Raw genomic sequence first — 15,086 nt, 5'->3', positions numbered from 1 at the left:
GGCCCCCACCGCCTCACACCTCCCTCGCTGCCTTGCGTGCTCTGCAAACGAGGGCCCTCAAAGGGTCCAGCTTGAAACGGGTGTTTGGAGGCGTCGGGCCCGGGGATGAGTGGGTTTCAGCCTGTCGGGGCCGTAGCCCTTGGGGTTGAGCGGGCCGGGCCTGCCGTTGCCCGTGATCCGATGCTGTGGATTCGTGGCAGACTGGATGGCCACCGCCCCCTGGTGAGGCGTGTGGGACATTCCAGAGTTTTAGCTATTGCAGATCGTCATTTGCGTGTAGCTTTTCCCACGTGCCTGGGTATTTCTTAAAAGTGGAGCCCTGGGGTGGCAGACGGGGTGGCGGTGTGCACATGCGTGGTGTCCACAGTGCCCAGAACCCCCTGTTTCCCAGCTCTCTTGCCTCGCCTTACGCGTTTGATGCTCTAAAAGTGGGCTCATGGGAACTTACACTTGTATTGTTACTGAGGCAATCATCTTCTGTGTTCGTTGGCCATTTGTATTTATTTTTTGAGGTATTGTATGTCCTTTGGCTGTTTTTCTTCTTGTACGTTTTCCATCTTTTTGAAATTGACTTCTGAGAACCATAGACGTGAAGAATATGTTTGTTGCCTGTTTTGCACACATTTTTCAGTTATCTTTGCATTATCTTTTCCAGTTACGTTGTGTGTATTTTTGAATAGAAGTTACAAATTCTTACCAAGTTACATGTGTCTGTTTGCATTTTGTTTTCCACCTTAGTCATGTTGAGAAGAGTGTCTGTACCCTGACACTTTCTTGATGTGTTTTTATGGTTTCACCTTTCACTTGGGCAGAGGGGAGTCCACCTTGGGGATGGGGTGGGGAGATGTGTAGGGGTAGGAGTGGGGATGGAGGGAGAAGGTGGGCGATCAGAGGGCTGGGCTGGGCCAGAGTGTGGAGGAGTGAGAAGGCAGGGCCCAGAGGGGAGCGCGTGGTGAAGCTGGGATTTTGTACCATTAGAAATTATCGTTTCTAGAAAAAGTGACGGTGATGTTGGCCAACTGGAATACTCTACACTTCTCTGGAGTTTGTCTTTTCTCAGGTGGTATCGCTTAGGCTTGTGTGCTGAGCAGGGAGGAAGGGGCTTTGGTCCAAGCAGTGTGAGCACCGCCGGGCCGCACACTCTCTGCACGCCTCCATGCCGGCTTGTGCGGGAGCGTCCTGGGCCGTGCGTGCTGGGGTCCCTGACGAGGGCTTGCTCTGTTGCAGGCGCGGGGTTACTCCCCAGAAAACCGTGTGTCTTTGCCTCTGGCGTTTCCTGAGGCTCTTCTGTCCAGGTTCTGGGCCCTGCCGAGGCCTCTTGCCGTGCCTCTCTTTGTTCCGGCTTCTCTTCCCTTTTCTCCAGGTTCAGGCCTATTTGGAATCTGGTGACGGCAGGAGCTTCGAGGCACCCTTTATTTGGCCAGCGCGAGATCTGTCAAACACTTTGTTCTTAGGAACCGCGGCTCCCGGTGTAGGTCGCGCAGGGCTTACCGCTAATGGTGTGATACCGCTGAGATGGTGTGTGCTCTCTCCTTCCCGTTCTCTGTGAGCGGGCATTGCACTTCTTCAGGGGCCCCACGCTGTACGGTGACGCGGTTTCTGGACGGTGTGCTCTTTTTGTATTTTCTGAAGAAGTAGGTTTACAGTAGAAGTAGGTGCAGTTTTAGAAATTTAGTGAACTCTCAGTATTTCTACTGCGCTCTTAGTGGCTGTCGTCAGTTATACCTGCTGTCATTACTGTAACTCCGTGCCATCCAGTAAATCCTTGCTTTGAAATTGTGAAGTTTTCCTTGTGCCTACACAGACACCCGACAGGATCTGAGTACACTTTGCTGACTTTTTTTGCAATAAAATTTTAAAATTTGTGAAAAACATTTCTGAATTTTATCTGAAACTATTCTTTTTCCATATTTAATTTTTTTTTTAATGTTTATTTTATTTTTGAGAAAGAGAGACCGAGCATGAGCTGGGGGAGGGGCAGAGAGGGAGACACAGAATCTAAAGCAGGCTCCAGGCTCTGAGCCGTCAGCCCAGGGCCCGACGTGGGGCTCGAACTCACAAACCGTAAGATCGTGACCTAAGCCGAGTCAGATGCTTAGCTGACTGAGCCATCAGGCGCTCCTGAAACTATTATTTTAGATTCGGATGATGTAGTCTAAAATAAAAGGACGTTTATCACCTATCTTCCACATTTAAGTAGGAATCATCGCCTCAAAAAGGGAGACGATCTGCTTTCTTGATCCATAGCAGCCCCACCTACGTCTGAAGGGACTGAAGAGGAGGCCCTGCCTCTGAGAGAGGGAGCGGGCCGCCCGCGGAACCTGGGCCGGACTGCAGGAGCTACCGCGTACCCACGGGTGTCATTACCTTCCGGGTCGTGTCTCTGAGCAGAATGTTTGGCATCCTGCCATGGCGCCAGTGGGGCTGCAGCCTCCGTGGCCCCTCATTCGGAGTTTTAACAGTAAAGGAATTTCGTGTTGTAATTGTACACAAGGAGCTCTTTCAGTGCCACACATTAATAAAAAGCCACTGTGTTGGGGCGCCTGGCTGGCTCAGTCAGTTGAGCGTCCGACTTCGGCTCAGGTCACGATCTCACGGTCCGTGAGTTCGAGCCCCGCGTCGGGTTCTGTGTTGACAGCTCGGAGCCTGGAGCCTGTTTCAGATTCTGCGTCTCCGTCTCTCTCTCTCTCTCAAAAACACATAAACATTTAAAAAAAAAAAAAAAGAAAGCCACTGTGGCGTCTTACAGACAAGTCACGTTGTCCAGGCTGGAGCAGTGCACGTGAAAGCTCAGAGACCAACGAGCGTTGGGCCGTGGATGCTACTGGGTGACAGGTAAAGAGGCTTGGTGCCGCCACAGGCCGTGGCGCGGCGGCTCGCTGGGTTAAAGAGATGGCTGCATCCCTCCCGGCGAGTTGTACTTTTGCCTCACATGTGGATGAATCCCCAGATACTGCTTGTATTGCAAGCATTAAGCCAAGCGTTGGCTTTGAGTCTGTGAGCCCAGATTCGCATATTTAGGAAGAGAAAAGCAAACTGTGATCCTTGCACATGGATGAAAACTAGACGCTCGCAGTTAATCCCACCGTCGTGTTGAATCTCTACGGCTTGGAAGCTGAAGTCCCACGGATGATCTGCACGTTTCTTGAGCTGAGCACCGCACCATCCTTCAGCTCCTTATTGATAACACTGGTTAATCCCCCGGCATTCAGGACACGGGGAAGACTCGGGAAGACTCCCTCGTCAGCGCCACACGTGCCCCTCACCGCCGTCGACACCAGAGGAGTCCTGGATAGATTTTCAGCACGGATTCAGTGAGGTCTGCCACGCCAATCCAGTAACGCGGTTTGTATCCTTTCAGCTCGAAGACTTTGTAGACACCCTCAACCGCCATCCCGGGAGGTCTCTTCCAGTTTTCACCGTCATTGTCTGCTCCCGTTCCTGGATTCGGTTCCCGGAGAGAAAAGTCTGCCACGTTCACTCCACACAGCCACACGAAGAGTTGCCACGTTCTCCCGGAATCCATCCGTGGCTGCCGCTGGGATGAATGCCAGGGTTTCAGTTGGAAGATGGCGAAATGTCACGGAATCCAGATCACACCCGCTTCCCATCAGACGGTGTCCGGGCGGTCCGCTTAGTTTCCAGGTCACGTAGGAGAGTATCCACTGGGTTGGAAACCACAGTCACGACACAGCTTGACTAGAGGTGGAACGGTGGATTTGAAGGCGCTCACGCTCCTCTGGCCTAGACTGAGCCGTCCCTCTCCCTCCTGCTGACAGACCCCTGCAGCCACCACCGCAAGCCCGGTCTCGGTGACCAGAGTCTTCTGTCGGCCACAGTCTCAGGCGTGCGAAGGAAGCAGCTCCCGCGTGGCAGACCCAGCGTTTCTCCTTTGAGTTCATCTTCCGAAACATCCCGACCAGGGCAAGTTGGTCAGCGAGAGACTCTCCCAGAGTGTTGACGGCACAGGCCGCTCCAACTTGGGCAATGCCCGCTGCCGTGGTCTTACCGGTGGCGGTCCGGTTTTCCCCAGCGCCACCGCCGTGGCAGCGGAGAGACAGCCAGAAGAGCCGCGCAGAGGCGGCCGAGTCGGCGGCGTGCGGCGTGTCTTTCCGAGGGCGCAGGAGCTGCCCGGAGTGCATCTTGTGACTCTTACTGTCTGTCCTGGAACAAACGCGTCGACAGGTGTGCCGGTGGTGCAGAGGCAGCGGTGGGTGAAACCACGGGTGCCAGGTCACGAATCCAGGCCGTGGCACCTAGCCGTGCGCAAGCGCCTGGGCTCTCTACAGCCAGCACGCGCTCATGGCGAGGGAAGAACCCCTCCTCACTTGTAAGTAGTCATCACCGAACTCTCGTTTTGTTAGTCGTGTGCATAGCGCAACGGGAAGTGTGCGGGACACGTCTCTGCCGCCGACCCAGCTGTGAGCCGCCTCAGGCCGAGCCTTTGGCTGTTGGTTGGCGCCGGGAGTCAGACCCCCTCTCGTTCCGTCAAGACCGTTTTCACCACAGAGTTTTACTGGCGAACGATGGTCGTTCCAACTGGGCCGTGTGGCCCTTTTTTCTGGGAGGTGAGCGGCATGAGCCTGTCAAGACTGACAGCTGCCAGTGTTTGTTACCGGTGACAAAATCGGAATTAGAATTTTGGGAAACGGTATCTGTTTCTGTGACCTTGCCATCTTCCCAGTGCTTCAGGCCTTTTTTTGAGGAGGTAAGTAGCGATGGTAATATGTTGAATTTGTCAGCACTGAGAAGGTCTCCGTCGTAACCCAGCGAACCACCGTCTTTCAGGTGAGTGCCGTGTGCCGCTGTAAAATCGCGTCAGGGCGGCAGAGCCGTTCAGAGCGCCAGGTGCCCCGATGAGCTGCAGGGTCCCAGGGCCCGAAACGCCCATTGCTGGGGACTCCGCTTCCGCACGGCAGCGGACCTGGCAGGAGCCGCACTGGCCGAGCAGAGGCGGAGGCGGGCCGGAGCCCCCGGTCCTCGATGTGAGGCCACGTGCTAACGAGGTTTGGCAGATGTGCAGCAGGCTCATGCTTCGCGTTAATTATCTTCGTTTTGGAAAAAAGTTACTCTCGAATAAAAATGGTGCTTATGTTAGTATGTGATGGGTTTATTTTTGTATCTTACGAATTAAATAAATATTTGAAAATGCCTCTGTCTTAATTTCTCATACATAAATATCAGTGGCTGAAACCCATATAAAGGACGTCTCTTCGGGATCTTCTGTAAAGTTTGAGGGTGTAAAGGGGTCCCAAGAGCTAGTGTTTTAGAGCCAGCTGGCCACGGTCACTTGTTCCTCCATCACCTGTGTCAAAGCCCAGTGTGGGAGCCTTCCTGAGGCGGTCAGGAGAGCCACTTCGGGGTCCTGGCAGTCCTGCTCGGCTCTCCTGGGTGCGACCGTGCACTGAAACGGCTCAGGCTTGCTTGTGGCCTCAGGCTTGCATCCTCGAAAGTGATCTTTTCAGGGTATGGGGGGGGTGCTGCTGGGCTGGTGTGAGGAGGAGAGAACCGTGGCTGTGGAATCAGGAAGGAGCGTCTTAACCCCGTCACCCTTCGAGAAACGAGCGTCCCCGTGTGTGGAGCAGGGCTGCGGTGAAGCCCCGCCTGCCTGCCGACCGCGCTCCGAGAGTCCCAGGCTCGGGGGTGCAGGGGCACGTGCCGCTGGCCAGAGAGGGGAAAGGTGCCTCGTGCAGGAGTTGGGGGTGCCTTTTTAGGGGAGCGGGAATTGACTTTTGGAAGGAAAAGACTCAAAGCGATGCCTTAACTACTTAAACTTTTCAAAGGAGATCCCCAGCAGCCTGTTGTAAGCCTGGGTGAGCGCGCTGTGCGACTGGGTTGTGACACTTGTGCTCGTAATGGAGCTTCGGACCCTCTGCGTCTTGCCTCGGGTTCATTTCAGTGCAGCCACTGGGTCCAGTCGACCGGCGCCAGCTGTCACCCCCGGGCCGTGTGGCTCCATGCCTCCTGCTTGCACACGTGTGGCAGGGAAGGTGTGTGCTGGTTCGCGCAGTCGGGCGGGGCCCATCCGTGGGGTGTGTCCGTGGGGTCCTCACCACGGGGATGAGGAAGGGGCTTCCCTGCAGTGCCACGATGTTCTGTGGCTGAGCCGGTGCCGTGACTTCAGTTTCACTGGTGCAGAAACACCACTGGGGACGTTTGTGCTCCTGCTCCTTGTCTTTCTTTACTTCCTGAGGGCCGGTAGCCGGGAGTGGGCTCACCTCTCAGTACACGATTTCCAGATTGCCTTTTGGCGGGCCTTGAGTTCAGGGCCATAGGCACCGGTGCCGTGCGGGAGCGTCCCTTTCCAGAGTTGTCCTGGGGCGCTCGCACACACGCCAGGGCACCCCAGTAGGGCATGCGGGAAGGGGAGCTTTTGGTTTATTTAGGGCCGTTGAGAATGTGGCGAGGTCGCTTACTCTCTCTGGGAATTTCTAGCTTGTGTCCTTTGCTCAGTTTTCTGTTGAAGCTTTGAGCCTTTCCCGCCACTTTGTGCTCTGTGCGGTGCACGTGCTGACCCTGGATTGCGGAAGGTTTCTCCAGCCGGTCTCCTTGTTCACGTTGGTTGGTGTGCATTCAGAGGTGCTTTCTGTGCTCTCCTGGTCCTGGCCGCTACTGACAAAGTAACTCCTCCTTGCAGGCCCTTCCTTCCCTGCTCTTCCCTTGCCAGGAGCTGGATCGCTTTGGGGCTTCTGGTGACCTGGGATCAGAGTTAACTGTCCTCGACAAGAATCTTCCCTAGTTTCTCAAGCTCGGGGAAAACCAGAATATTTTATTCTGTCTCATGTTGACCCACATGAGGCTGCGAAGATGCCGTGAGGCCATGTCTTTCCTTCTTTCCTGCTCGTCTTCCCTGGTGCCGTGGCGCCCTTGGCCCGGTGCCCTTGCGGCCCGGCTGCCCGGAGGGCTTGGCGGTGGGATCCTTCACAAGCCTGGGCTGAATTTGAGCTCCCCTCCACACCCAGTGTAATTTAATTCAAGTCTCCCCGTATTATTTGTGGTCCTGAATGTCACATCCATTTGCTCTGTGTTGGGGCTTGTTGACTAGAAGAGGCTTTCTGTTTGATGCGTGTATTTCCGTGCTGCGGGAGATCATTATATCTCCTCTTCCAAGTCTTGTTTTGTTTGTTGGCTTTGTTTTTAAGTACTTTGAGAGGGAGGTACTGCGCTTTTCCTCATAGACCAGTTTTTTCGTTAAAATTTTGTTTAGTTTTACAAATCCACATGCTGCTACGTCCCCTTAGAAGTAGTCTGGGGCCACAGCGGGCTCTGGAGCGGGCGCTGGTGTGGTTGGGTTAGTCTGGGGGCACTTCTCGGGCCCAGTTGAGCCTGGTGGGAGAATACTGGTCTGCCAGCTTGGCTGGCCTCGCACACATACTAGGTGTCCCGTGTGCGCCCCGGCTCAGATACAGAATGGTAAAACTGTCACTGTTTGAAGTAACAGTTGTTTTATGCCTTTTCAAACATAAAACGCTATGTTCTCCAGTAGGTCCCCCGGACCAAGAATTTCCGTAAAGTCACACACAACAGAAACCGGCAACCGTTCACTTTAACCAAAAGAGATATAACCTTTAGACATTAACACGACATCTTTGAAACTCCCAGGAGTCAAAGTGAAGCATACTTGCTAATAATGTGTGTTAAGTCAAAGTCATGTTTCTTGCTTTCTCTTCCAAATTCCTGCCGTATTTGGGTTAGGAGTGCTTTGTTACTATGGTAGAAACAGCAGTAAGTTTTTTTTTTTTTTTTTTTAAGGTTTCTTTTTTAAGAGCGAGCGCGCGCGCATGTGAGCACACACACGCTCGTGCGCACACTTGAGTGGGAGAGGGGCGGAGAAAGAGAGGGACAAAGGATTCGAAGAAGGCTCTGTGCTGACAGCAGAGAGCCCGATGTGGGGGTCAAACTCAGGAACTGTGAGATCGTGACGTGAGCTGAAGTCGGATGCTTACTTGAGGCCCCTCCCCCCCGCCCCCCTAGGCGCCCCTACCAGTAAGATGTTCTCAGACGGAGTCCAGCACTTTAATTTTAGGGATTTGTGATTCTCGGCTACTCGGTGGTTTCTGAGTATCCAGTCGGGGGTCCCAGCTTGGGCAGGGAACACGTGGCCAGCAGTCAATATCCCGAGTTGACTCTCAGCAGCCTCCACCCTTCTGGGGGCCTCTGTGTTCGCCTCAGCTTTGTTCACATTAAAGAGGACGTGTGTCACGGTACGGGTCTGCAGCGCCGCCTCGCCGCCACCTGTGTGCTGCTGCGCGAATACCGCTGTGCGAGAGTTAGCAGCAGGCGACCGTGCTGGCAGGAGTGGATGCTGGCCCGCTTGCGCGGTGCGTCGCACTTGGGCCTCACGAGTCACCGGAGCGAGTCGGGGCTGTGAGGAGGCTTGAGCAAAGCTCACAGATGCCCTCGGGAAGTTCATTTTGAGCGGAGTTGGGAGCATTTCCGTCCCTGACTCACGGCAAGCGTCTCATTCTTGCTTTCTTCCTTTCATAGGCACCAGTTTGTAGAAAATAACTTGATACTAAAGATGGGTCCGGTAGATAAGCGAAAGGTAAGCCTGACTCCCGCCGCACCACCGGCTGCCCGTCTCCCTGTCTGCTCTTGGTCAGGGCCTAGCCTCCTTCGGTTGCACACGGCGTCCTTGGTCTTGGTTCCCTTTCTCTAAAAGAACATTTCTAGATTTGATGGCTAAGGAAGACTCAGCCACTCAGCGGAAGCCGTTTGAAACCACACAGGAAGGCTGTGGTAAAATAGAAATACAACCTCTCGTTTCGGGCTCAGGACCGGGGTTTTCATATCCTCACGAGTTGTTGATTTTTTCATTAGAATCGTTTTTCCAAGTTGTTATTTATTTGTGACCTTGTTATGGATTAATTAAATGGATTGTGTCAAAAATATCAGACCCCACCAACATTCTCCCATCTGCCGACACGGGCCCTTCTGAGGTCAGGCTCCCGGTCTCCGTTCCTGGCTGTGCCAGAGACGCCGCCCGGTACGGTGTAGCAGATAGGGCTTCCGTCAGGAACATGGGGCCTTGCGGTGATGGTGGGCCAGCAGAGTCGGCTCGTCTTCGCCTGCCCGTGCTGCCGCTGCCCCTGCCCCGTGTGGCAGCCACGGGGCGGGGGGGGGGGGGGGGGCGGCACGCCCAGTGAGGACATTGGGATCCAGCTCCAGAAGGCCAGGCAGGCTGGGCGCTCAATTCCTCCTGCGCCTGTGTGGCACGAGAGGCCGATCCGTGGTGGGGAGGCTGTGTCTTGAGTGCGTGGGCGGGTGGTGGGCAGTGGGCCCGGTGCCCAGAGCTGCTTTGACGGCCTGGCCTCAGGGGCAGCGGTATGTGCCACCTCCTCCCTGAGGTGTCACTGCTGGGCCCTGACAAGCAGCCTCTTTTCGTTTTGCATCAGGGCTTGTTTGCACGACGACGACAGCTACTGCTCACAGAAGGGCCACACTTGTATTATGTGGATCCTGTTAACAAAGTCCTGAAGGGCGAAATTCCGTGGTCACAAGAACTCCGACCAGAGGCCAAGAACTTTAAAACCTTCTTTGTCCACACGGTGAGTTTGTCTCTCTGGGTTCTCCTTTGAGGGGCTGGTGTTTCTCCCTTTCCTGTGTCCCGGGGGCCCCATGTTCTCAGCTCAGCCCTGAGCTGGGCCAGCTTGTCTTTCTAAGGGGTCTGTGACCCTTCCTGCAGAGGTGAGGGCTGCACATATGGGAAGGAAAACCCCACATGCTCGCGTGCTTCCACCGGCATTGGCAGTGGCTGTAGCGGGACGACGGTCTCCTGCTCTCTCACACGACAGGTCGAGGTGCTGGTCTTGGCGGGATTCCCTCGGGTTCATTAAATCGGTTTTGTCTCCACAGCCGAACAGGACGTATTACCTGATGGACCCGAGTGGGAATGCTCACAAATGGTGCAAAAAGATCCAGGAAGTGTGGAGACACAGGTACCAGAGCCACCCGGACGCCGCCGTGCAGTGACACGTCCGAGGCTGCTGCCCTCGCTGCCAGGACACGTGCCCCAGCGCGGCTCGCCGCCATCGGGACGCTTCCAGACCACCTGCCAGCCATCTCAAGGGGGACGCAGACGGCGGAACCTTGCAGCTTTTTTATTTAAAAGAAAAGAAGAAAAAAATACCCAACCACACAAAGAACAAAACCAATAACGAAAAGGAATTCAGGGTCGCTTTGCTTGCTCTCTGTGCTCTGTGGAGGCTCCCCAAGCTCTCCTCGCCACGGGGACCCGGCACCGTGCACGTCCGCCTGATTCCCTCCCGGGCAAGTGGAACAGACTCGAGTCACCAGCTCTGCACCACACGCCCTGGTCACCTGTGGCCGAGGGGACGGGGTGTGTGTCTGGGCTCTTTCCGCCCCGAGGCTGTCGCAGAACCCTTTTGGCAGGGAGCCGTAAACCCTCCGCCCAGAGTTGGCCTTGGTCTCTGCGGGCTGGGAGTGTTCTTGGCTTTGGTCCGCGTGCTCCCTTTCTCATGTCCCTACTTGATGCCCCCCTGTGCCCCAGCAGGGCCCCTTGCTTGCCTTCTCACGCAGCTCTGGCTGTGAGATTTCTGTGGCTGTGAGTGCTCGCTCTGTGGGCTGCGTGTGGCGGGCAGGCTCCAGGTGGTGAGACGTGGCCCGGGCCGTCGGGGTGAGATGCTGAGGTTGGAGGGTGCCAGCGGGGTGTTCCGACCGAACAGCCTTCCAGGCGGTGTGGCCCTGTGGGGCTGGAAACCAGGCCCGTGCCCGGAAAGAGCACTGGCAGAAGCGGGCACCCGGCCGCACCAGGAGTTAGGGCTCCGTCCTGCTCCGTGTGAGGCCAGGGTGGCAGGGCAGATGTAGGGAGGCACCGCTTGGTGAGCTCCTCCCGAGAGTTTTTTCAGAGGGCGAGCTTTGCAGGCCTCCCCCTGGTCGGTTCGGTAGGGCCGAGAGACTCCGGGCGCCAGCAGGCTCCCGGCTGCCACACGCACCCTTTCTGTCGCGATCGAACGTTCTCCTGGCGAAACTCTGAGCGCTTGCACATCTCGGTGGCGAGGGTCTAAAAGCTGCCTCGTGCTGCCAGGTCATCTGGTCCCCATCAAGATGTGGACCTTGCCTGGAAGAAAACGTTCGCCTTGCACGAGGGGTAGGAACGCCACACTGGGGCCCGAGCATCCCGCCTGCTCGCTCCCTGGTTTCAGGGTTCTTCCTTGTGTTCCTTAGAGGCAGCAGGAAGCTGTACGCCATGGGGGGGTCCAGGATTTACCGGTCCTTTGATTTTCTTCGCTGCCAGTCCCTGGTGGTCACTGCTCTGCATTTCTCTCCCTGCTCAGGTTGTCCCTGGAGGGCGATCCTCAGTCCCCTGTCGGAGAGGGGGAGGCCCCTCTGCTTGCAGGCTGCTCACAGACACACCTCTGTCCCCAGGGGATGAAGGTGTCCTTTAGGCTTTCAGGAAGGCACCAGCGGAAGGCTCCCGTGGAAAAGATCCACCACCGTCCCCCGCCGCCCATTTCCCCCTCGACCCTCCGCCTATCTGGAGCAAAAACATCCGCTGCCCTGTGTTGACAAGCGGTCCAAATCCAGAGAAAAGAGGTTCTTCTCAAACTGGTTAGCCCGGGAGGAGTGCGTGGCTGTGGCGGTCCCGCCTCAGGGCAGCGCAGGAGGCGGGGGCGGGTGGTGGTTGGGAGCAGAGGCGCTGCCAGGTTTGCCGATGGCTTCCCCCGGGCTGCGTGCGCTGCTCTGCACTAGAGCCGAGCCTTACGAGCCTTACGTGAGCAAGCAAGTGCGCAAGCAAGTGCCACCTAGGTGGGTGGCAAGGTGTCGGCGTGCTTGCCCTTGGGGCGCCACAGGGAGCAGGACCCTGCTCTGGGCTGGAGTCGTAGGTCAACCTCCTGTCGTCCTCTTTCTTGCTTGTGAAAAAGCTTACCTGTGTTCACCTGCTTTTGAGAAAGTCCGTCTCGCTTGGCCCTTTCAGGAAGTCCGTTTGCAGCTTTTTCCCCATATCCATAACTTAACTTTGTCAGCACACCGCTTCTGTGGCTGTGCCGTTAAGAGAGTTAGGGGCCTGCTCCTGCACAGCATCCTGGGATCTGGTTACAGGGACCCGAGCAGAGCTGGTATCGGGCTTTCCCAAGAGCACTCAGCTGGGCTGCTCGGGGAGAGACGCATCGGCCGTTGCCTTCTTCTCCCTGGTTGGCGCCACTACCTCCCGGGCTAACCCCTCAAGCTCCATCTTAACCTCCAAAACCAGAGAACGAGGGGTTCGGGGTCGAGCTCGCAGCTGACAGAGTTGAAGTGACTGCCCTTGCCTGAGCCAGTGACAGCTGAGCCCTTCCCTGTAGGCTACGTTTCTCCTCTCACTCAGAGCCTTCTCCTCCCCCTCCCCCCCCTCTTAAGGCCTATACTTCCTCTTTTCCTACCCTGTGCTTACTCGTGTTAGCTTTAGTTTTATCCAGCTTGTCCTTAGAGCTCCTGTCCCGGCATGCAGGTGCCTTACATTCTAAGATGTGGACGTAACTGTTAGTCTAGTACGTACACAGACATACACGGAAATGCAAATGATGTACCTAAGGCGAGAAAGAAAATGCCCTGTTTGATGGATCCAGGAGCCGTGTGTCCCGCTGCGAGAGGGCAAGGGGAAGTGTAAGTGCCAAACCGAAGAGCCGCCAAGCAGAGCCCGCCCCGCCCGCACCGTGTGGCCTCGCTGGCATGGAGGGGAGGGAGCGGAGCTGTGGTCTGCGTGGGCTCGTACAGCCCGCTGTCCTCGTCCCTCTCTGGGCACTCCAGGAAGCCAGGTTTGGGTGCACTTGTCTCTTGCCCTCTTTGTGTGGACCTCGCCAGGAGAGCGGGTGGTGGGTGGTGGTAGCCTGCAGCCCCGTCGGGTGCACAGAGCCCCACCTGGTGAATGGCACTGCATTGCACCTGCGCTTCTGAACCTCGGCTCTCAGGAGTTTGTTGCAGAGCTGCTCGGGAAAGATGCCTGTCACGGTCACGCCAGAGCTCACAGCACCCGCACCTGCTCCGGCCCCCGGAGGCCACGCTGTGGTATTTGTGGCCCATACGCGCCCAGGGCCGCGTGTTGTCACAGGGGCTCCAGGTGATTCTGTATTCTATTAAAACATTTGTTTTCGGGAAAAAAAAAAATCAACCGTAGGCTTGCCAACCCAGAAAAGACCACTGTGAACGTTCTGGTGTATAGCCCACCTTCTCCCCTCCCCCCATGCACACATTTGTTTTCTTTTTAAACTAAACTGGGAACATAAAACACTGTTCTGCATTCAGCTTTTTTCACTTGATAATTTATCTTAAGCATTTCTCCATGTCGTGAGCAATGATTAAAAAAACATTGTTTTCAGTGATTGTAGAGCTTAATGGTTATAAATTTTATCATAATTTATCTAACCATTTCCCTGTTGTAAAACACTTAGATGGTTTTTGTTTTTTCACTATTTAAATAATGCTGTGATGAATATCTTCCTAAATCTTTGATTTTGACTCTGATCTCCCCCTTCCCCCCCCATTCCTAGAAGTCATGTTTTTGGGTTAAGGAGTTTGTTTTAAAGGTGGTTTTTTAGTCCTTCCTCCGTCTTCATCTGATGCTTAGATGCTCAGAGTTCAGTGCAGAGCCTCCTTGGTTGTGTCCTGAGGATTCTGAACAAATCAGTTTCTGGTAAGGGGTGTGTTCCAAAGAATGTTTTAATAAGACTGCTCTTTTCTTTTTTTATAATGCTAAAATGACATCCTTATTTAGGTCCGTTTGTGGCAGATTTTTTCAAAAGCTAATTTCCTTATCTTCATTGAAGACTCTGGTTATGCTTGCATGTTAGTTACCGTCCCGTCCCCGCTGCTGCGGCTGTCCAGTGCTCCGTGATCTCGTCAGAAGCTCGCGCTTTGTGTCCACAATGGTACTGAATGTGCATCTGCACAGTCAGCTGAGAGGAAAAGTGTTGAACTGACCTTGCCACATGCTTACTGGATGATTTGTAGTCAAGTTCGTACACTCAGTACATTGGGCCTTTCGGAATCAGTAAAAGAGAAAATTCTCTACTTGAAAGAGACCACGTACACAGTTGGGTTTTGCGGAAATCTCATTGCCCTCATTCTCTCCAAACGGTGGGACTCAGTAAGAAGGTCTTAGCGGTTCAGTAGCGTGCAGTGGCTAGGCCTTTTCACTGTGGAATGTGATTGTCCTGGCCGACACGGTTTAAGGACCTCTCACACTGTTTCAGGTTGTCTGCTGGTCATCGAGTCCACACCACCCAATTTGGTTTCATTCTTAATTTCTCCACTTTAGTTTGGGGTCCACTGATTCTGAGGAGAGGTGCATGAGAGATTTTTTAGGTGCCATGGTCAGTGCTGCTTGAGTCCGCCAGAGATTATGGCTGGATTGTGCAGAATGAGATTCCCTGCCCTCCTCTGACACCCCAAGTCCCCTGTGCCCTGGCCGGTCCACAGACTGGGTGCTCACCGCCCGGTCCGCGGAGGCTGCAGCTGCCGTGAAGAGGCGTAGAGTGTGGTGAGGGCACTGTTCTCGGAGATGTTGCCATATAGGTCTTTCCACATTGTTTCATCTCACCCAGAGCTAAAGTGAACTGATGGGGACTCATGTAGCCTTTCCCTCTCAGGCAGCCTCTGTGACAGGTGCCTTAAATCAGGGCGGGAGTCACTCCCAGAGCCTCTGAGGGGCGCAGGCTGCTGGTCCAAGATTGCAGAGTTGTGAATCAGGCTGCCTGTGGAGAACTGGTCTGGGGAAGAAGCTGTTCCAGGAAAGAGCAGTCCTATCTGTAGCTGAGACAGCTGTGATGGGCAACTGACCGTGCCTACACGTATACCTGAATTTTCCACAGAACCCATTTCTTCAAATACGAAGAAACACCAAACTTCATGTACAGAGAACTTTTTACAGAAGGCAGACCTTTTTTTGTGTGCGTGATCCATCCTCGTCTAACCCATCTGGCAGAATGACTTACGAAAAGGGGTCATTTTGCTGGTGAAAAGCCTCTTTAGCGTTATCAGAAGTTTGATTGGACATTCACAAAAATTTTTGCAGTTTTTAGAGCTGCTGTAGCTGTTCCTTAACACAAAATAGGATGAATCGGTAGTATGTTAGCTGTCTTTCAGGT

The 15,086-nt window shown here is 54.7% G+C and overlaps 1 protein-coding gene and 1 pseudogene across 7 annotated transcripts in view; one reads left to right on the top strand and one right to left on the bottom strand.

The window, feature by feature from the left end:
• PDPK1 (3-phosphoinositide dependent protein kinase 1) overlaps window positions 1-10,176 on the top strand; it is a 74,828-nt gene extending 64,652 nt beyond the window's left edge. For all 7 annotated transcript variants that reach the window (XM_042922022.1, XM_042922023.1, XM_042922021.1 and 4 more), the window contains 3 exons: window positions 8,488-8,545; window positions 9,396-9,548; window positions 9,856-10,176. In XM_042922022.1, coding sequence (XP_042777956.1) covers window positions 8,488-8,545; window positions 9,396-9,548; window positions 9,856-9,972 — 328 coding nt within the window. In that variant the 3' untranslated portion in view covers window positions 9,973-10,176. The remainder of the gene's footprint in view (window positions 1-8,487; window positions 8,546-9,395; window positions 9,549-9,855) is intronic.
• On the bottom strand, window positions 58-6,357 carry LOC122210253 (annotated as a pseudogene).
• Window positions 10,177-15,086: the final 4,910 nt, after the last annotated feature.

The sequence above is a fragment of the Panthera leo genome, chromosome E3 (genome assembly GCF_018350215.1).
Source record: "Panthera leo isolate Ple1 chromosome E3, P.leo_Ple1_pat1.1, whole genome shotgun sequence".
In the NCBI taxonomy this organism is placed as follows: Eukaryota; Metazoa; Chordata; class Mammalia; order Carnivora; family Felidae; genus Panthera; species Panthera leo.
The sequence above is the reverse complement of the archived record's forward strand: the minus strand, read 5'-3'. Positions and strand labels throughout refer to the sequence as shown.